The following is a 23,899-nucleotide window of genomic DNA, read 5'->3' as shown; positions in this document are numbered from 1 at the left end:
TTAGTGATTTATGAGGCTTCTAGGAGATAAACAAAAACCCCAGCAAGCTACAGGTCACTGTCATTGCCGAAGGCGACTTGAAATCCTTAAGAATGAGTCTGGGGATTAAAACTTTATTTTCGGTTGTTCTACCCTGAGCACCTGAAACTGAGCCATTAATCACAGAAGCCTCCACCTACACTGCTGACAACTCCTGGTAATTCGTCAGATAACACCTGCCTACCCACTAAACTCTTCTTTGCTACTCTTCTCTTCACTTAAAATGGACTTTTCCCACAGTTATTGCTTCCTCTGTAAATGTGTGATTTAGCAACCTCTCTCCCTATACAGGCAACTTTCTGCTTTCTCTGGACTAATTTTTCTTCTTGGTGTTTATCAATTTAGAAATCACTTAACGATTCATTTAATAAACATTAATTGCCAGAAAATTCCACTAGTATTGTATATTTCAATTCTCTGAAATTCTTATGCAATGTATCTTCATTTTGGAGATGCAGATACAGAAGAACAAAAGCTTTGATTAACTTGTGTCAGTTGATCTAGCAAAGTAATAAGATTATGTCTGGGACTCAACCCACATGTCTCTTATTCTGAATATTTTACAATAATGAGATTGTCTTCCTAAATGCATGTAATTATTTCTTCTAAAATGAAATAGCCATCATTGGCATCTCCAACAGACACATGCAGCTTGGCCTGTTCTCTTTGGAGTTTATGCACAGAGAAATCTTCAAGAAACATACACCATTTATTTCCAAGAATCAGTGCTAGACTACAGCCATATGTAGACTATAGACAAATATTTATAAAAGACTTCCTTGGTTATACTGTTAACTAGGTGAACTTAGTAAAGTTATTTAGTCTCTGGATTGCAGTTTCCTCATCTGTGAAATACTGATGATAATATATACATACTTTATAAGGTTATTTTACATTAGATTTGTCAATGTACCAAAATCACTTAGCCTGGCTTTGCACATAGTACAATATTACTGTTTACTATTATTATCATTATCATTATTAGCATTAGTTAGAGATTCTATCCTGAATCCTTTTCTGGTGACCTCATTTGGTAGGAAAACGATAGTACATGTGTTTGCCATCCTCCTTTTTTCCTTCCTCTCTTAGCTCGTGCCGTGTCTTTCTTCACTTGCAATCCACCATGATCTTAACTTTCCTTCTAAGCATGGGACAGTTCTGGTCATGTAGAAAGGAAAAAAAAATGAAAAACCTCAACTTAGATTTAAACACACATAAGTCCACGCAAACACTCCTCTGAGTAAATACTCAGCATATTTAGACTTTTATTTCCAAATTTTTCCTTCAATTTTGTTTTAAATTATTTCCCATCTCTTATGAGAAGAGGCTTGCAGTTCCCCTAAATGTCAACGTTAGGAAAAAAAGATGTATGTGAGCAAGGTAGAGACTTGTTGACTCTCTACTCTCTGATATCTTTTAGAAACCTGCCCAAAACAATTTTGCTATTTTTTTAAGATTTAGGCTACTACATTTATAAAAGAAATCTCTGACCTTAATAAGGGTGAAAAATTTATCTCAAATTGTAGGGGGGAATGTAGATATTAATTAGATTAATGCTTTACCCCCATTTGTACAGTCTAAGCTCTTTCATCTCCATGACACAAAAGTTGAGGCCAGCAATCACAATACCTCTGAGTCTTCCCTAAGAACAATATCATCAATTATTTCAACTATTATTTTAATAGCATGAATTTAAGACTCCCTGATCTCTGCTTCCCCATCCTCACCATCTTGTCTCTCTTTATCTATAAATTAGTATTCTCAGGGAAGGAAGAAATTTTCCTTTATCCTTCTAGTTTCTTTCAGCTGATCTAATAATTAAATTGGCATGAGACAAATTAACAAGAGAAAAATAACCAAATTTAATTGCACATGTCCATACGGAAATCCCACACACATAAGAAAGTCAGAGACCCCACATACATGAGAGGTTCAAAGACAGAAAGGTAAAATGAGGTGTATATGACATTCTGAACTAGGGAATGAGGTAAGATACCTGAGGCTTCAGAGAAAAGAAGGGCAATTTATGGGACAATAAGAACAGCAGATATTCAGTAATTAGAAGTTTGTCCTACCCTATAGATGGGTAATAAAACGTTACTTCTTGTAATAGCTCTTATAATCGGCAAGACCTCAAATTAAAATCTTTATAGGAGAGGTAAAAATTTCTCTTGAGCTCACAAGGTTTGGATTGCCTTCAGCTCAAATAATCAAAGAAGCACATCTAGGGGAGGCCTGTTCTGAACCCCTTCAGTATGAATCAATGAACAGTCCCTGTCATGAGGCAAACTACAGTTGATAAAGGAAAGTAATTTCCAATAGGCGTAGCTGTCCAGTAATAAAACAGACCCTAACTGTTGGCAACAGTGCTCCCATCACTCAACATATTAACCAATATTTTGAGATAAGGATGTTTTCCACTTCAGAATCACCCCAAAAAAAGGTACTTTAAAGAAGACTTTAGCTCCAGATTACAGGATGACTTTTGAGAATTGTAAGATCTCTTCCATCTCAGAGAGTCTGCTCATCCTAGAACATTTTGTTTCACCATACCCCTCAAATAGCTTAGAATTCTCGAGGGCCTGCAGCACCAGATAAAGACAATAAAGGTATAATGTGTCTATTTATTTTTTAAACTCTGACCAACCAGAAAGCAAGTGTCATGTTGTTTGAGTGAAAGAACGTGTATCTGCTTCTTCACAGACCTCATCCAGACTTAGCCCAAACATACTCATCTCTAGGCTCATCCACATAACCCAGCCTACTTTCTCCCACCCTCACCTAAGCCCATAAGTATGGATAAATAGGAATTTGAAAAGTAAATCTATTATAAATCTATAATCAGCCCTCCTTTCCCTGCTGTGACCCTCCTAATTTTTGCATCTCTCTCCAGTCCCTCCTTCAGATCCACTTTTCCAATTGGACATGATGTGGTTGGAAGATATGACTGTGATCCTGTGTGTTCTGGTGACCTTCATCACCATGATTATTTCCATTATTTACTTCAAATTCAGAGGTAAATGGAATGAGAAGGGTGGTAACTCAGAAGGCATCATCCTCTGATCTCCAGATATCCAAAGAGTTGACCTTTCTAGTCCTTGTGCCTTAATAGCCGGAGAATGAAAGAAAGCCCTGTGCCCTGTGTAAGCATTTCCTGATTGTAGGTTTCTTGAGGCTCCTGGGGTTTCTACAAGTGCCAGCATTAGTGCCTCAAATTCTGATGACAATCTTGATTTTGACTTCACCCATGTGACAACTCTCAAGTAAACTTGGAAGGCCCAGCTGTTTCATCCTGTAGGATTCACTATAGCTTTCTGTATCCTGAGCTCTTTGCAAAGCCTAGGTGTTTTCTTCCATTTTGATTTCATAACCAGAATTGAAAATTTAATGTTATAGTGTTCTCTTTCAGATATTTAAGTGTCTACAGGGGCCGGACCAGGAAAATTTCTGAACCTATGTTTACGGGAGAGCATATATCTTGGAAACATACCCTAATATCCAAAGATGAAATTCCTGGCTCTATTGTGCTAATATAATCTCCTTATGAAATGGAAGGAAATGTCACCTGGGAGGAAAAAATTTAATACTTGATACTTGTGTTCCACCAGTAACCTACAATCCCAAAAAGTTCCATTTAAAAATGTATGCAAGGTTATGCAAATATAAACTCTTGATTACCAACAGATCCACAACTTATACATACAATGCAAACCCATGGTGAGTTATTGTGAACAATACAGAGCGTCAGACATTAAAAAAGGGGATTACGGATGGTACTTGCAGACATGGTGAGCCATATGCAAACCACCTGGTAAGGCTCAAACCCATAACCATGGGGTTATCTGCATGTACACTGTTGGGTAAGTACCTCATGCTAACCAACTGTACCACCAGAGAACTCCTCCTACAGGCCCTCCTAATTCCTGTCTAGGGTAAGGTTTCTGTCACAAATTTTGACAAGAGAAATTATTTTTACTCAGCAAAAAAGACCCATAACCTAGAACAACAAAGAATGGATACTCTGGGTTTTGGTTTTTGTTTTTATTTTTTCATGCATGACTCTTGTCTTTCTCTACACTATCCGTGGAGAGCTGCCGGGTGTTAAGGTGGTCAAGTAGGACAACAAGCCAAACTGAAAGTAACAGTCAAGACTTTAATCCCCTTGTAGTGGTAGTACAAAAGGCCAAAAAGGAAAGTAGTTCTGGTTCCTCACAGTTCCATTTTCTCTGTGGAACAGCACTGGGCAAGGGTCAGGTGACAGCTAGTACATGTGGGGAAAATTGTGTCTCACTACAAAGAAGCACTGAAAAAAAAGTCTCCTGCAGTTTTATGGACTGGAGTGTCAGGGAGGAAAGAGAGAGAAGGGCTAGGAATGGAAAAGTACTAAGTCAAGGTAGAGAAGAATGTTTTAGACAAGACAAACCACCCTTCTACCCAAAAAAGTGAAGGTCCCAGCAGAGGTGACCAAAAAGCATCTCAGTTGAAGCCCCCAATAAGGAGGTCTCCAAAAGGAGGTGCCTAGGCTAGGAATGCAGATATGCGTATGAGCATGGCTGCTTGGGGGAAGGGGAGTCCTCAACTGCAGCTCCCTTCAGAAACTGCAAGGCATTGGCTGTGCACCAAGTCTGATGTGGAGGGGACAGCTTTCCCACATGGAGCCTACTAGGCAAAGACTTTGCAATTTCCTATTGTCAGATATAAGAGATCATGCATAGGATTTTGGCCTGGAGTCAGACTCTTCGGTATCTCTGCAATGTAGATAAACAGTCTACCAGGTGAGATTAAACCCATGCAAGAGACTGTGCTTCCTATGATAAAGACTTATGCTTCTCTTTCCTAGTTTCTGCCACCAAGAACAACCACCCAATCATTCCTGCATTCACAGACATGGGTTAATGATAGGGGAAACTAGTAAGGAGCCTGTAACCAATTTCCTCCATTCAAGTCGTGTTTATCTATTGACTCAGTGGGATTAAAAGCAGGTTTAGAGTGAAGGAAAAGTTTTGCTGTCTCTCACAGTGGAAGGAGATCAGAGTTGCTAGGAAACAAGTCCTGTTTTCAGCTATGTTGGCCTGGCAAGGCCATTTCTTGATGCTGGTCCTCTGCATCCCATTGAGACCAATGAAAAAGCTGCTTTAGTCACTGCAAGATTTTATCAAGTATCTTTTTTGTTTTCCCAAGAATTCTATTTAAAAAAAGATAAAGACAATATATTAATTGATTTGAACTAGAGATTATACAATGTGGTGTATTGAAAAGACTCAATTCATTCTTTTTATCACCATTTATTCTCTACTAATATGTCTCATATTGCTAATATAGAGTTTGATGGTATAGCCAAAATTGAAAGCAGTCAAACTTGACCACAAATTGAAATGCTCTAAATTAGCTGCCAGATTTTTAAATAATAATAAAAAATCAATCCTTTCAAATAATAAGTCAATATTATTTTGCAAAGACAAAATAATCACCCCAAATATATTCCTTATAATTTTTCTTAATGTTTTCTTTAGTTTTACCAAGTTTGTGTTGGGGTTTTATAATGAATACCATTGTTTTTTAAGTAGCCCTTACACTGAATGAGGGCAACTTTTCTTCATATGTCGAAAAGTTGATTATTCCAATTTCATGTCTCTTACGTTTCATAATTTTTCAAGTTCTAGAAGGTTAAGAGGATGCATAAGAATATTTAGGAAAATTTAAAAAGTAAAGCCACAGACCCACTGCAACCTCTGATGTATCTTGTGACATACACATTGGTTTTATTGTGCAATAACCTTTTCCAAGCAAACACGATATATATTAATTTACTGTTATCTGAGTTATAAAAAATATTCTTGATTATAGTTTCACCGGGGTATTCATTTACTTCAATTGCAAGGAGATATACAAATTAAATCATACTAAAATACTTTTTCAATTAAATCATTTCTAGAATGCTTTTTCCTTGCAGGCTTTCTCCCTGCCTGAAATCCCTCTCATTGATTTAAGCCAGGGAATTAAAGTTAATGACTTCTAAATAAAGTTGTTTCTCATGGCTTTTCTAAAGATGTCTTTGTATCAGAGGAAATCACTATGTTCTCAAATATCTTTTTATTTCAAAGACTTCACGACTTTAGGAAGATGTGAATTTACAATGCATTGAGTAAATTTTATTTCTTTGACAGATTTCCTAGAAAGTTATGGAATTGAACAATGATGTCTGATGTTTGATGCAACATCTCATCTCAAACTCTGGATAAAGAGACCACAGTGGAACAATATGCCAAGAGCTCAGAAGAAAACTGTGGCCCTAAATTTACATATAGTCAAGGAATTGCCAGGTGGAGGACAAATAAAATATATTTGTATATTCAAGTTTACATTTCATTTTAAGCTCTTGTACAAACTATGTTAACTCAAAAAAAAAATGGAAATGACAGAGAATAACAAATTAGGGAAATAACTGGGATAAAACTAATAAAATACATGGTAAAAGGGAGAAACTCTCTGAAATTAGAAATAAGTCTAATCAGTAAATATCATACTATCAGTAATTAAACATGTCAATTAAAAGAAAATTACTCTTTATATTCGTGAGTCTATTTTTGATTAGTTTGTTCTTTTTTTTTTTAGGAGAGGCAACCTTTGTTTGACCTCACAGATTGCAAGGCCCTTGTCAGCTTACAATTCCTTGTTTTTTATGCCTACAGCACCTGGTCTTCCTAGGTGGTCTCCCATCCAAGTACTAACCAGGCCCGACCTTCCTTAGCTTCCAAAATCAGACTCGGGCTTGTTCAGGATGGCATGGCCATAGACTAGTTTGTTCTTTTTTTTCCTTAGATTCCACATATAAGTGATATCATATGGCCTTTATCTTTCTCTGACTTATTTTGTTCAGTGTAATAACTTCTAGGTCTATCCATGTCATTGCAAATGGCAAAATTTCATTTTATATGGCTGAGTAATAGTCCATTATATATATGAACCATATCTTCTTTATCCAATCATCTGTTGATGGGTGTTTAGGTTGCTTCCATATCTTAGCTATAGGGAATGTAGTCAGAAGTAATGCAAAAGCTATGTGTAGAGCCAGAGAGATGATAAAGTAATTATGGAGGTCATTTCATAAACTATATAAATGTCTAGCCAATGTACTGTATAATTGAAACTAATAATATAATAAAATAAAATACTAAAAAAAAGAAAATTACTCTCAAATCCATGATGTTTACAAGAGACTTAACTAAAGTATAGTTACAGAGAAAGGTTGAAAATACTGAGATGCAAAGACCAAAACTATGCAACTTCTACCAAAAAATATGTGGAAAAATACATTACATTAAGGAAAAGTATAAAAAGAAATTAATAGGGATAAAAAGGCCACCCACAAAATAAAGATAAGAACCATACACCAAAACTTCCTAAACATTAATTAGTACACTCTTAAATCTATAAAGGAAACATTTAAAGAAATACAAGTAAAAATATACAATTCTATAAATGCTGAGTTACATTTTAATATGCCTCTTAGCATTAGGAATTGACAAATCAAACAATAGTAACCGCTTATAGGTTCTTAATAATGAAGACTTGATTTAATATTTGTAGCTCTTTTCTCAGGGTCTGGTACTGCAGATATTTTATTTATCAGACAAAGTAAAATAAAATAATATGTGAAAAGATTCTTAAAATTACTATTTAGGATAAATGAAATTCAAAACAATGAGACTTCTCCTTACCATTTCAGACTAATAAACATTAAAAAGCATCAAATTCTGATGATTTGTGGAAATAGGGACTCATACATTCCTTATTTATAAATAAGTTAGTAAAAAAAGAAACAACTTTAATAGAAAATTGTCAATAACTAATAATAATTATTGTAGCCTAAAAATTTAGATTTTTACATTTCCACGTAGAGCAGGTGTTTGTTGTGGTTCAGAGAGAGAATGAGAGAGACAGAAAGAACATTTATTTTTCAAGATGAGAATAAAAGTCAATAAACAAATAAAGTAAATTTTCTTTTAATACCATGAATATATCTTAAGCAGATGCCATAGTCCATTCAAGATGCCATAACAAAATGCCACAGATTGGGTAGATGATAAAAACAAAAATTCGTTTCCCCCACTTCTGGAGGCTGGGAAGTCCAAGATCAAGATTCCAACAAATTCAGTGTCTACTGATGGCCCACTTGCTGGTTCATCAACAGCTGTCTTTTCACTGTATCCTTACATGATGGAATGGTTAAGGGAGAACTCTGGGGCCTCTTTTATGAGTGCATGATACCAATCATGAGGGCTCCACTCTCATTACTTAATCGCATCTCAAAAGCCCCACCTCCAAATACCATCTCATTGAGAATTAGCTTTCAAAAAATGTATTGGAGTTTACAGGGGAACACAAATATTCAATCTATTGCAACAGATAATATTGAGTACACAGTTACATCTTAGAAAGGTTTACATCAACACAGATAATGTTGAAACACAAGTACATTTAGAAAGAATGAGGTTTAATAATAGTAAAATAAAACAATGAGATATGAAATATATTCTTAAAAATACAGATACACGATACCTATAAAAACATACAAACTGCACACTAAATTTTTGGGTATGTAAATAAGGAGAAGAAATATTTATTGGATGTTCAGCTGAACTGGCAAGCAATTTAATACTTTAAACAATGAGATATAAAACAAATGTAAACTCTGCATAATTTTGTTGATTGTTAGTTTTATATTACAAATTGGAGAATTTTTTTTCAAGAAAATCTTGACAAGTGCAGTGAGAAACTTTGGCGTTTCAGCTAAGGGATGCTCCCAGCTCCCACATGACAGATATCAGTGAGATAGACTTTCTGAAAAACTAGAAATCTTGAAGCAGAAATACTGACTTATAAAAATTCAGGCATTAGCTGGGCTTTTCACACCAGGGTAAAGATATAGCCTTGTTTTTAATTTGATTAAAGAACTAGGAGATCTTGGTATCTATAAATATCTTTTTACATTAAGGTAAATTCACTTTTCTCAGATTGCGATATAATCATCTTTATTTAACCTACATTTTTTAAGGACAATATCACCTAGAACAAAATTCTTACAGGAATTTATTTCCTTTCAATGTGTTAAGTAGATAATTTCTTTGTTGCATAGCTTTTGTATTATATGTTAAAAAGTCAGTTATCTGTCTTATTGTTTCTTCTTTGAAGGCCAATGTGTCTTTATTCTCAGATTGCTTTAAACATTTTTCCTTCAATTTAGTTTTCATAGTCTCTTCATGATATGTTGATATGATTTAATTTATATTTATCCTGCTTGAGTTTCACATACCTCCTTGAATGCATGAGTTTAAAAATAAAATTCCAACATTTATTTCTTCAAATATTTCTTCTGCATTATGCTTTTTTTCCTTTTGGGGTGTTTAGTTACATATATGTTAGATCTTTTCATTGTGTCTCTTATCTCCCTATGCTTTTTTTCTTTATTTTCTATACTTTCTTCTTTCTGTTCTTCTGTTTGGATATTTATAATTATAGAGTCTCTCAGGTTACTAATCCTGTGTTCTTCCTGCCTATTATGCTGCTAAACTCTTTTAATGAGCTTTTTATTTCAGAAGTTATATTTTCTCCTTCCGAGAATTCCAAATATTTTTCTATTGTAGATTGTACTTCTATGGTAATGTTATATAACTCTTGCTCTATATACTCAAACAAATCAATTACAGTTATTTTAAACTTTTAGCTAATTTTACTATCTCAATCAATTGTGAGACTGTTGGGTCTGTTTCTTCTCTTAGTTTATGATTCTCTCCTTTCTTATATATGAAAAATTTGATTTAAGGACATTGTGGTAGCTTTATAATGTGTAAACTTGTCTAGGCTGAACTATACTTTCCAGAATATCCTTTCTTTTATGTTTCCAGGTTGAATGGGTCACAAGGGAAATGTGCAAATAGATGTGCAATTGCTCTAACTTCCCATCAGTTTTCCTTCAACTTCTCTGACTCCTAAAGCAAATATTAACTGTGATGAAGTTGCCCTGGCTTCTGCAATATAGCTTACTCAACAAGGTCAGAAGCAATAATCCTGAAATAGAAGCAATAAGAATGGATATAGGTATCAGTCCATCCTCACGAGGTTCTGGCTCATGCATGTAGGTTCCAACCTGAATATATCTTTGCTAGTGAGGTCCATTCTGCTCTCTCTCAGTTCTAGTAGGGGAATGCAGTCTGTTATTTCCAAGGTAACCACTGAGCTGGAAGCTGAATATGAGGTTAAGTTAAAATGCCCACAGCTCACTGTTCTTATCTAAATTCGGCTTTTTTTCTGATTAAGTGTTCCTTTGGTTGTTGCAAGCTTTTCGTTAATTTCTAGTTCTGAAAAAGGTTGATTATTGACATGTATTTTCCCAGTTTACTCATTGTTTTATAGTAGCATTGTATTAGTCAGCTTGGGCTGCCATAACAAAATGTCATAGACTGGGTAGCTTAAACGATCACTGTTCTTATCTAAATTCGGCTTTTTTTCTGATTAAGTGTTCCTTTGGTTGTTGCAAGCTTTTGGTTAATTTCTAGTTCTGAAAAAAGTTGATTATTGACATGTATTTTCCCAGTTTACTCATTGTTTTATAGTAGCATTGTATTAGTCAGCTTGGGCTGCCATAACAAAATGCCATAGACTGGGTAGCTTAAACAAAAGACATTTATTGCCTCCCAGTTCTGGAAGCCAAAAGTCCAAGATCAGGGTGCCAACATAATCAATTTGTGGTGAGGTCCCTCTTTCTGGCTTATACGTAACCACACTCTCTCTGTGCTCCCTCATGAGCTCTTCTTTGTGAGCATGCAGAGAGAGAGAGAAAAGAAAAAGCAAGTTCTCTTGTTGCTTCTTATGCCAAGATTAATCATATCGGAATATGCTGACCTCTGCACTTCGAACTCCACAGCTCCCTTAACTCTGCCATTTTGAGAACTAGTTTCACTGTTCTTATCTAAATCCGGCTTTTTTTCTGATTAAGTGTTCCTTTGGTTGTTGCAAGCTTTTGGTTAATTTCTAGTTCTGAAAAAAGTTGATTATTGACATGTATTTTCCCAGTTTACTCATTGTTTTATAGTAGCATTGTATTAGTCAGCTTGGGCTGCCATAACAAAATGTCATAGACTGGGTAGCTTAAACGAAAGATCAGGGTGCCAACATAATCAATTTGTGGTGAGGTCCCTCTTTCTGGCTTGTATGTGACCACACTCTCTCTGTGCTCCCTCATGAGCTCTTCTTTGTGAGCATGCAGAGAGAGAGAGAAAAAGAAAAAGCAAGTTCTCTTGTTGCTTCTTATGCCAAGATTAATCATATCGGAATATGCTGACCTCTGCACTTCAAACTCCACAGCTCCCTTAACTCTGCCATTTTGAGAACTAGTTCCTATTCAACCATGCAGATCTCACAGAGACCTTTTCAAATTGCCAAGAATTTAAGAGAAACACAAGACTGCTTAAAAACAAGCCATTCTTATAAAAACTCTATTCCTTAGTATCCTTGGGTATCCTCCCTAGTTTTTCTCTTTTTTCTAAACTCAAAACATGAACTATCTTCAATCTCACATTCTCCAAAAATCTTTCCTCAAGGTGTTAGGTCCACATCAAACTTTTCTTTCTCTGACATTATGGATTAAGGTATAACAGTTCACTCTCTTAGAGTCTCATGTAGACACTTACACAGTCTTGGATTGATTTTGCACTGAGGTACATATGTAGTCATCATAGAAATATAAACTAAGACCCCAGTAAGATAGCACTACATGCCAACCAGAATGGCTAAAATTTAAAAAGCTGACACCTATTACTATTATATTGTAGCAATTATGTTTTCTGTATAATTACTAGAATTAATGTAGGTATACAGTATTACTTTCCAAGTATTTATTTCTCCATCCTTTGACATTAAAACTGATTTTATCATTAAATTTTAAGCATATATATTAGCCAGAGTTTTCTAGAGAAACAGAACCAATAGGACACACACACACACATGTGCATGTGTGTGTATGTGTGTAAATTTATTATGATTTGGAGAACAAGAAATCCCATGATCTGCCATCTTCAAACCAGAGAACCAAGTAAACTGGTGGTGTAATTCAGTGCAAGTCCAAAGGCCTGAGGACCAGGAGAGCCAATGGTGTAACTCTCAATTCAAAGTTAATTGCCTGTCCAAAGGCAGAAGAATATGGACATCCCAACTCAAGATGAAAGAGTGAATTTGCTCTTTCTCAACCTTCTTCTACTATTTGGACCCTCAGTGAATTGGATGATGTCTGCCCATATTGGTGAGAGCCATCTGCTTTACTCAGTCTACTGACTCAAATGCTAATCTCTTCCAGAAACATACTCACAGAAACGCTGAGAAATAATGTTTTACCAGTTATTTGAGCATCCCTTAGCCCAGTCAGTTTGATGCATAAAATTAACCATCACAGCATATGTCCTGAAAATCAAACATCTATTTTTTAATATCCAATTTGAGTCTCAGTTTGAAAACCAGAGATTTTAGTCAATTTACATATCTGATTATAGTACATTGGAATTATTTCAAGGATTTTGAAATAATTTAGATTTTGATTTAGATTTTGCAGTATGTTTATTTGTTTCTTAGCTTATCACTTTTTCCACATATAGATATTCCCCTGCTTGAGATCTTAATTATAGTGTGATTACATTTGGTTTGGCTAATTTCTCACGTAAATTTCTCATGAAAGATCCGTACGTAATGAATATATTCAAAGACTACAAAATAACTATGAAAGAATTAATTTTGCTCTCACACATTGGTAATTATTTGGCTTTGCACACAAGTACAGTCTCTTGGTCCAAAATGCTTTTTCCTCAAGTTTTATATAAGTGGTTCTACTGTCTTCAAGTGTCCTGTGTTTCAGATAAATAGTCAGATGCTCGTGACTGTAGAAAATCTGTCGAGGAAGCATTGAGTGTTGTTACTGAAGGTATGTAAATTTATCCTGATTAAATTTAGGATATAAGGGGAGGCGTATACATCAGAGGCCATAATGGTAATCACTGACATCCATAGGACAAGGAAGATCAAGATCTGAATTTACATTTTCTAGACAGAACAAAATTGGGGAAAGCAAAGAATTTCTTTGATTGCAGTGTTTTGTAAAGTTAAATTCTAGAGCAGAAAACAGTATTGACAATCATTTTTAGGTAAATTACATGTGTCATTCAAGAAGCTTTGAGTCGATGAAGAGATAGATATAGAGAAGCAAAGATATTGGCTTAAATATCAGGTAAGTCACAAAATTTGAAGGCTGCCTACTGTAAACTTAGAGTATATCATTTAGGTAAGGAAGTAGAGTCTTTCCCAAGACAGATCTAGATCTCATTCTACATTAATATATTTAGAATATATTTGTTAAGGAAGAAAAATGATATGGTTTGGAAGTAGAATGTTAAATCAGATGTCACAGCCATGACTCATTCTTTTAGCAATTACAGTCCAAGAAAAGGAAGCCTGATACTTCTGTAATTGCTTGACTTAGAGAAAAACAAGCCAGCACTAGACATACATTTTGGCTCCTCTCAAACAGAAAACCCCTGATTTAAGGGCTTCCAGCATTACAGGGTACTTGGACACCATCAAATTATGACCAATTTAGAATTCACCTGATCTTTTTTCAGACAGAAGGGAAAACCCATAACCAGTAGCAAGAAGGGAATAAAACAAGCCAATATTGGAGGGAGCACAGCCCTTCTCAGTTACTTCTGCTATTTTTTATTGGCACGAGACTCTTACATGGAAATTGCTCATGATTTGGATGATATGCTACCTTTCCCTATACACATGCCTTCATTATCATCTCTGGCAGGAAGCAGAGCCTAAATATTATCCTCTATTGGGACAGAACTTATGCTATGGTAATGAAGGCACACGTACAGGGAGGGCTAGCATACCATTCAAATCATGAGCGATTTCACATATAAGCAAAAAGAAAAAGCAGATGTAATAATATAAGGGCTAGAGCAACCAACGCAGACTTATTTTATACCTTTCTGAATGCTGTTACTCCGAACACTAATCAATTACTCAATCATTGTACTTGTCTGGAGCTAATAAATAAATGTAGTCCCTTTAAGGGTCTTGGGGTTTTGTCCTGCCTTTCTTGCCCTTGTCCTGATTTTCTTTCTGACTATTTAGTCCTATTCAGACTAGCCTTCCTTCACAACAGGAGTGGTAAAGAAAGTCAACAGGGTAAGTCTTTGTTGAACTTACAGATCTAAGTTATTTGACGTCATTTTAGTTCATGATCTGAGACTTAACTCAAATTTAAATAGCAGTGGGACTAATATCCACTTATTGAAGTTTAACGCTTTTGGAGAAAGTTCTTAATACTAAGGAGTGGCAATATCCCTAGCCATATTTGTGTTCATTATTTCCCTTGGGAATATTATTGGTGTAATAAGTGAATAGTAAATAATAAGATGCAATAATTCAGATTCTATAACCCTGCCCAAATGCCTTCATCTTTTTCTAGTCCCTATATCTAGAATGGGAATAAATGTTTACAAAAGAGACTAAAATATAGGTATATATGGCCCATGTGGTAGGAAAGGCCTTTAGAATTAAAAGTCAGACTTAAAGCAAAATGATAAAGGTTTCATTGAGTAAGATTTTTTTTGAAGTTTTATCCACAGGCTTAAAAGGGCAAAGTATGGAACTCAGATGTGGTCTCCATTTTTCCTCACTATATAACCACCAGATCCTTAAAGGGTTTACATCTATTTATTAGCCCCAGTCAAATGCAATGATTGAGTAATTGATTAGGGTTTGGAATAACAGAATTCAGAAAGGTATAAAATAAGTCTGCATTGGTGTTCTAGCTCTTATGTTATCATGTCTGCTCTTTCTTTTTGCTTTTATGTGACTCTTACATGGAAATTGCTCATGATTTGGGTGGTATGCTAGCCCTCCCTGTACATGTGCCTTTATTATCATAGCATAGGTTTTAGCTGAAGGAAGAGTTCCATAGAGATGTCAAAGAGAACCTTCCTCATGGATCTGTAGCAAACTTTCAACATTAACTGATCAATAGCTAAGCATGGTCGGGCTGGGTCTTTCTGGTGCCACTGAATCTTTAATGTAAATGGTAAATTCCCTATTCTTGCACTTGGGTGTTCTTTTATCAGTAAAGGGGGATTTGGGAATTTAGTGAAATGAGCAATTAGCAAGGCATGAGGTAGTTCCTAAAATGTCCCCATTCTGCTTACTGATATAGAAGAAAATATGTGGATAACTCAAGCTATCATTTTTTTTTTTTTTAGAGCTTATTTGACCTTGTAACAGAAATTTCAAAGATGAACACAGAAGGGATTCTGGTGGAGATATAGAAGATAACACTGTCAGAGCTCTCACCCTCCTTGTATCACTTACCTTTCAGGGTATAAAGTAGAACAAAAATGAGGATGATGAAAAATGCCATCAGTACACTCAGGATCACAGATATATCACACATCCAAGTACCATACAATGGGGACAGGTCATCTAAAACAGAGACTAGAAAAAAGAGAAAATATTTAAAACCAATATGTTTTGTCTATTTTAGACAAAATAGAGACTGGAAAAGATGCATAGATAAAGAAAACAGATATGTAGAACCCACTTAACAAGAAGAAAAGGAAGCACTGACAAAGAAAAATCTGCCTTCTAGCCCTCATTTACTTGTTTGTTTGTTTGTTTGTTTCTGGGCCTACTTTGGAATAGCAGCTCCAGACTTTATAACTGGATAAGACTTGGTAGTTTAGATGAGCCAGAAGGTGCCTGGAATTTGGGCTGAGCCATGAACGTAACTGCAAGGCATCTACTTACTTATCCACAGGTAACTGAGAATACACTCTGATTTGCTTTTATATGCTTGGTTGGGAGCTGTGGAGGGAAAATGTTATAGAAATGTCATAAAGATAATAAATTGGATCTTTGAACAGTTGGATAAAACAAAATTGTAATTTCAGCTCAGTGGTGGAAGACAAAATTTGAATATGCAGTGTACACTGGATATGATCTTAATATTGAAGGAGCTCAAAGTCAATCCATTTAAGTAACGAATGGGCAAATAATGATAAAAGAGCTATGATTACTAAATTTAAATCTTTAAAATGCTGTCATTGTGATGAGACCAATAGAGAAGTTAGAAGATAGTAGTTTTCATTTCATTAATACATGACATTGTCATTAAAATGTAAGCTCCAGAAGGTCAGGGTCTTTTAATTTTTTGTTCACAGTTGAATCCCTAGTATTTGGAAATGTGTCTGGCACATAGTAGGCCCTTATTAAATGTCTGCTAAATGAATTAGAGCTACAAAAACAACATTCAGCAGAAATCAGAAACAGATGCAAAAACAATTTAGGCATTTCAATCATGAGACAGAATCTTATGACATACCTATGCATATTATATTTCAAAATTTAAAAAGATAAGGTAGGGATAATCTGCAGGACAGAAAATGATAAAAGGTAACATGAGACATAGCACATTTGAAAATGTAGTAAATAGAATTGATGGTATCAAAACATAATACCGGAATTTAAGAATTCAAAGGATGAGTTCCACAATAAATTAGTCATATATCAGGAGATAATTAGTAAATTGGATAATGAATTGGAAGACACAAATATGGAGAGAAAAAGTGAAAACAATTAATAAAAGGTAAGAGATATATAAGACAGAGTAGAAAGTTCTGATGATATTGTAAAGTTATAAACGAAAAAGAGTAAAAGAATGTAGAAAAGCAAGTATTTGAAACAGTAGTAGTTGAGAATATTTGAAATTTGGTACAAGACACTAATCTAGAAAATCAGGGAGCCCAACAAATCCTTATTATGAAAAATAAAAAGAATTTGACATTGAGGTGTGCATGCACACATGCATAAAAGCAAATAAAAACATTTGATCAGCCAGAGAAAAAACAGTTCAAGAGTTGCACTCAGACTGACAGCAGATTTCTCAATAGAAAAGCAACAGTGGAAGCTAAAATGGTGAAATAATATATTCAGTACACTGGAAAAGAATAACTTCAAACCTAAAATTCTGTAGCCTTTGGGAAAAAAAAAATAACTTCCAATCTAAAATTTGGTAGCCATTGAAATAAAGGTGAGGTAAAGGCCACCAGACTACCAAATGTGTTAGTATTTGTGATATTTGACATGCAAGAATGAATAAAGATCAAAAACATTGTAAATAAATGGATAAATATAAATAAATAATGCTATCTATGAGGCTTAAATAACATAAAATTAAAATCTCCAGCAACTAGTAACTCAATGGAGCAAAACAGTGTTAAACTATTCTAAGTTTTTTTATTTTATGAGAGTGTTTAAGGTACTAATTCACTTCAGACTTAATAAATTAAGTATACATGTTATATTTCTAAGGGAACTACTTAAAGAATAGAAATACTGTATAAATTATATGCCAATTATAAGTGAAAATTGATGGAATGGTTGAAATTATAAAAAGAAAATGCAATTATTAAAAATACACAAGTTAAAATGAAAGAATGAAAATATGTAGATTGAACAGTAAGGTCAAATAGGCACAAAATAATGTTAGAGATTTAAAGCATCAATAAGCAAAAGGTATAAATAACCCATTTAAATGACAATTATTGTCAGACAGATTAAAAAATTAAAATCTAACTATATACTTTTTGCAAGAGGAACATAAAAGCATAAGCACACAGAAAAGTTTAAATATAAAACATTTTATAAGATTGAATGAAAGATTACAAAAAGATATACAATGCGAATACAAATCATAAAATTACTGGTGAGGTCATACTACTATTGAACAAAATAGATGCCAAGGCTACACTGTAATGATTAAAGTTTCTCTTCAACAGTAAAGGTTATCAATTTTAAATGTGTATGCACTTACTATGGCTTCAAACATGAAATAAAAAAACTGACAAAACTAGGTCATTTGCATTTAATGTAATTATTGATATCTTTGGATTTAAGTCTACCATTTTATTATTTCTCTATTTCTCATTCCTCTACTTCTCCTTTCCGCTATTTTTGGGGGTTCTTTAAACTTTTTTATTATTATTATTATTATATTTTAATTTATCTTTAGTGTTTTTACTCTATCAGTTTGTATAGTTTTTGTTTGGTAGGTTTTAGTGGTTGCACTAGGGATTAAAATAAATATTCTCAGCTTTCTACTACCCACTTAGAATCACACTTTACCATGAAAATGGGTCCCTTTACTATCCCTATTTATATTGTAGTTTTCTTGTATGTTATATCTATACCTACATACATTAAAAATATAATCAGACAATATTATGATTTTTGCTTTCCACCATCAAACATATTTTAAAGTTTTGTTTTGTTTTGTTTTTTACTTAACTCCACAGCTATGGTCTGAGTATTTGTGTCCCTTCCAAATGTATATGTTGAAATCCCTATGCCTGATGTGATAGCATTAGGAAGTTCAGTCTTTGAGAGGTGATTGGGTCATGAAGTTGGGGCCCTCATTAATGGGATTAGTGCTTTTGACCACATAGAACCCCTTAGTCCCCTTCTGTCATGCAAGGACACAGTGGGAAGGTACCAGCTGTAAACCAGGAAGGAGGCCTTCACCAGAATGTAACCATTCTGGCACCTTGATTTTGACTTCCCAGACTCCAGAACTATAAGAAATAAATTTCTGTTGTTTATAAGCTACCTGATCTGTGGCTTTTGCTTTAGCACTCTGAATGGACTAATACATCCACTTTACTGTGTACCTGTGTTCAGAGCCAAGTGGTGGTACAACATGAAGAGAAATAGCCAGCTGGGGTTTTTAAAGAACTTAAGAGGAGAAGAATATTCTAATAGGTTTACCGAGACATTTATTATTTCTCTTACTCTTCCTTAATTCCTAATGTCTTCATTTCCTTCTGGTATTATTTTCCTCTGTCTGAAGAATTTCTTTTAGCAAATTCCTTCTGAGTAGCTCAAAAATAACTTGAAAATAATGGTTGGTAGAGAGATATAGATTGATGATAGAGATGATAGATGATAGGTAGGTAGATAGATAGATAGATAGATAGATAGATAGATAGATAGATAGATATTGCAACGCATAATTAAAGAGATGAGTGCTTTTGTTGATAGTGGTTTAAGGTATTCAGACCTCCCATACTGTTGGAAAAAGAATTCCATCATATATTCTTATACTTTCTTACTACTTTCTAGTTGACCATAATAAGGGCTGTTCCTTGGGCTCATTTGTTTAAGATTTGAGGCTTGGGTTTTGCAAATATGTAATGGGCTTCATTTGGGACAAATTCAGAAATATATATTAGATTTGAAAAAGTCCTAGCAAATAATAAAGTGGTCCTTTTGCTAACTTAGTCATTGTGCTATATAACTACTTCCCAGTGACTGCAAACAAGTAAAAGATATTGCTACTCTCAGATATTCTCATAATAAGATATATGATATGGTATAATTACACTTCTAGATAACATCTAAATATATAGTGAAGAGGGTTAAATGATACTTGAAAATAATGGTAGCTTTCAACAGTCTCGAAACTGAAAAGCAAATAAATAAAATTGTGCATCAGGATTATTTCGTTAATCTTTCAAAGATCTCTAACTCAAAAATGTTTTTGAATTGTGGCTTTAGAACAAATCTATAGGTGACATCAGTAATTGTGTTTTGTAAATGAATGTCTGGACTTGATAATTTCTGGTGAAATGTCTGCGAGACCAGAAGGAATATATCTTTTTCTTGGTGCATAAGCAACTATCAGCATGAGTGATGGCGGAAACACAGCCATCAATCAGTACTACAATTCAGGGCTTCTAACAGTTCAGGAAACAGAATCTGAAGTCTCTGAGATATCTCCTAAATCCTGACTCTTCCTCCTATCGCTGCTACAAAGGTCACCCCACTTTATCTAAATACTTCCTAGTAAAGAGGGCACCAGCCAGAGAGGAGACAACCTAGAAACTTAATTTTTCTAGTTTCATTTACCTCTATTGAATAAGTTCCAGTAGACGGGAAAGATGCTAACATATATCAAGAATGGTAAACAGTCAAACACGATTTCATGGTATCTGAGCCATTTTTTCTGTAGACCTGAAAAAGAGTCAAAGAGAAAGAGAGTTAGGAAGGTAGAACTTTACAAATACATTGGAATAACAACAAACATGCTGAGTACATTAAACTTTTTTTAAGGTCTCATTGTTGTGTCTACTCAGAGCTATTCAACCTATGTCAGAAAGAGCTCAGATATGAAAGGCAGGACTGTGAGTGAAGATAAAGCCAAAAGTCAGGGCTCACAGTCATTTATGCTAAGGATAGAGCCGTTAGAAAGAACGATCTCCTCCTACTTTTCCCCATACAGTGTAGCATATGATCAGCTTGGAAATAAGATCTAGAAAGAATAGGGCTCTGGTCACTATAACCTTGTGAATGCTTAAGGGTCCAAATTTTATAGGACCGACAAAGTTGTAGTTTTTGGAAACTCTGAGTTAGCTAAGAGAACAAAAGTGCCTTGGAAGCCAAGAACTTTACAAATGTCAGGGCCTTAAGGTACAATGCAAGGCTCTTCTCTACAGCGTCCCTGCTATTCACTCATTTAGTCTTGGCTTGAATAGTTATTTTATATGGAGCTTACTGCAGTGTGAAAAAGATCATTTCAAGGTTGGACAACTCTTCTTATTAAACTCTGAATTCCTATATAAAACTAAAGTTAAAAAATCATTGACTGATTCATCTCCTTTCTAGAGAAAAATGACGAGATCGTTGGATAATTCTGAGACATATCATGCAAGGAAAAATAACTGTAAATACTTACTTGGCCTAGAGTGGAGAAAATTCCAGAAGAAATATGATTTTGGTTTTTGTTTGTTTTGTTTATTTGTTTTTCTTTTTAAGTTATAGTTGACATACAATATTATATTAGTTTCAGGTGTACAATATAGTAATTAGACATTTATATTACCAGGTGATCGCCATGATAAGTCTAGTACTCATCTGGCACTGTACATAGTTATTACAATATAACTGACTATATTCCCTATGCTGTAATTTACATCCTTGTGACTATTTTTATAACTGACAGTTTGTACTTCTTGATCCCTTTCACCTTTTTGCCCATCCTCCTAACCCATTCCACCTGGCAAGCATCAGTTTATTCTCTGTATCTATGAATTTATTTGTTTTGTTTTACTTGTTCATTTATTTTATTTTTTAGATTTTAAATGAATGGATCTAGAGGGTGTTATGCTAAGTGAAATAAGTCAGACAGAAAAAAAATACTATATGTTTATTTGTTTTTTAAGTCACAAATACCAATATTATCAACAAGAAAATTCCAAAAAGGAAGAATTTTCTCACATTACACTAGAAGTAGGGTCTATGGGGGCAAAGATATTTGCCCCCCACCCCCAATCCCACCACTTACTGTATTGTCAATATCTAAAACAGTGCCTAATAACTTGGAGATGTTCAAATACATTTGTTGAATAAATAAGTCAAGTTGTCTTACAAGTTAGTGACCTCCCCATCACTGCAAGGATGCAAAAATGGTCTTGGTACCACACAACATAAAGAGCATGATAGCTGGAGCGAAGTGTTTGGTATTTGAAACATCTTGTTTCCAATTCTGGCTCTATATTGTTTGAGCTTGAGCAACTCACTTAAAAACGCTGATCCTTAACTTCATCTAAAAAATGATGATAATAATTACAACCTACCACACTGGATAGTTTGGATAAGTTAGTAAGATATTCACTATAAATTGTTTATCACTTCTGCTGGAACATGACAAATATTCATTCAAAGTTATAGAGGTCTTTACGAATTGAGTAGAGAGCTGAGCAAGTTGAATTTTCTGTTCTTTTTTTAGCTTTATGTTTCATGAATTATAGATAAATCTCGTTTTTATTATAGCTCTCAAAAGGCAATTTGTCTTGTGAATTGTGTATATGTCACTATAGATTAAATAATTCCCCCAAATCTCCCAGTTCATCTCTTCCTCCATCCAGAAGAGCCTAGAATATATGACAGTTCATTTCTCTTAGGAAATCTAAAGTATTTGATGTCATAACTTGTCACTTCTGTTACTCATCTTGCATGTTCTAAAGTTCATAAGGTCAATTACTAAAAGGAGTCATTCTCAAATGTATCTGATGCCTTCTCTGCCCTCTGTTCTCAGTTCCTTGAAATTAAGACTCAATTTTCTACTTCTAATGGACCAGAAAAAGTGGATATTCAAGTTAACTTCATAGAAAGAGCAAAAGGAGAGTTGAGAGGAGATGCAGGAGGACTAAGAATCTGGTTATTGGTTCATATGTTTCTCTTTTTCTCTTGTTATCAAGGTAAAATATTCTGGCCAACTTGAGTAATAAGTTTAAATATCCATGGCTGCCTGTGGAAGAGGACAGAATTACTATTATTGAGATTCCAAGTGATGGGAAACAAATAATGATGGCTCTGAAAGGATCAGGAGATCTTGGTGGTAATAGACAGTAGCAGTGCCTGAGCCCTGGAGGACCACACAGGAGAGAGGACAGCGGCCTAACCCTAGGCATAACTCAACATTAAGACCTTCTTTGACAAGCATAGCAATGGAATGCTCTGAGATGCAGTTTTACACAGTTTCATATGAACCTTCCCTAAGCACTTAATATCAGGTAAAGAAGGGATGGCTTCAGAGCTCTTTACCTTGTTTGAATGGAATGTATTTCATTCTGAAATACAGAAGAGCAATTATAATGCTCAAATATGCCAGGAGGAAAACAGTGCCAGAAAAGATCATATTCTGCGATTGGAACAGGATATCTGAAAAAGAGAGCAGAAATACTTGGTAAGTAGAGCAGTAGGATTACAAGACTCCAATGGGCACAGAATATTGCTGCTAAGGCAGCAGGATCCCAATATATGGGCCCATCACATGCTATACTATGTACCCTGGGCTTAGATGAGGGCTACTGGCCAATGAAACTGGACTAGGGGAAAGACCAGGATTTGGGAGTTATTGGGCCAAGGATGAAACAGTTAAATGGAGGAATATCTTTCTATTTCTTTTCTTACATTCCAAGGAACAAATCTCTAAGATTTGTGTACCATAATATATGTAGGATTTGAGGAAGCCAATGGTTGCAGAACTGGATCAGAAGTGCCCCTGGTGAAATTTTAGGAAGTTTAAAGAAAATGTATGAACACTGAAATTCGAGAAAGAAAACTGCAAAAGTCTTCTAACATTTAGTGTTTAAATTCCCTGTGGGCTAGGGCCAATATGACAGAAAACGTCTCCCAAGGGAGAACTTTCAATATGCCAATCAAAATATTTAAATAAAAAGTGACAAATTTATGAGTGGTGATAAAGCAAGGAACTCCTCAAACTCCTCAAAGTTCAGAAAATAAGGAAAGTAGAATACCAGCATTTGCCCTGTCATTACCACCAACCACTGACCAAGAAAGTGGAGTTTAAGAAGCCTTGTGTATAAAATATTGTGAAGAGACAAGCGTTGTTTTCAAAGGAATGGAGAAAGTGAACTTGGAGAAAGTCAAACAAACAACCACAGAATAGTACGGGCAATACCTCCTCATATTGTGACTTTCATGTGCAGAACACAAAATACATACTTTAATGTATTAAATTAATAAATGGTTTAAAATAAAGCCGGCTAACCCAGTAGATTAGCACCAAACTATTAGAATTGGAGGGACACATGGACTCTAGGAACAACAAAAAAAATAACGTGTAAAAATAACAGCTCTGTTGTCAAGGCTTCTACCTTACTTGGCTCTCACCAGGACTGGATTTGCTTTCTCATTTTATGAAAGGCTTTCATTCAAATTTTAAAAGATCAACAAG

The 23,899-nt window shown here is 34.8% G+C and overlaps 1 protein-coding gene across 1 annotated transcript in view; it reads left to right on the top strand.

Annotated features, from left to right (window-relative positions):
- The window catches only part of LOC102879190 (putative selection and upkeep of intraepithelial T-cells protein 1 homolog), a 9,568-nt gene extending 9,459 nt beyond the window's left edge, over positions 1-109 (top strand). Inside the window, exon 6 of the mRNA XM_025051986.1 lies at positions 24-109. Coding sequence (XP_024907754.1) covers positions 24-109 — 86 coding nt within the window. The remainder of the gene's footprint in view (positions 1-23) is intronic.
- The last annotated feature ends 23,790 nt before the right edge of the window (positions 110-23,899 follow it).

Source organism: Pteropus alecto, unplaced genomic scaffold (genome assembly GCF_000325575.1).
Source record: "Pteropus alecto unplaced genomic scaffold, ASM32557v1 scaffold25, whole genome shotgun sequence".
NCBI lineage: Eukaryota > Metazoa > Chordata > Mammalia > Chiroptera > Pteropodidae > Pteropus > Pteropus alecto.
Note: the sequence above shows the minus strand (reverse complement) of the source record. Positions and strands in the feature narration are given on the sequence as shown.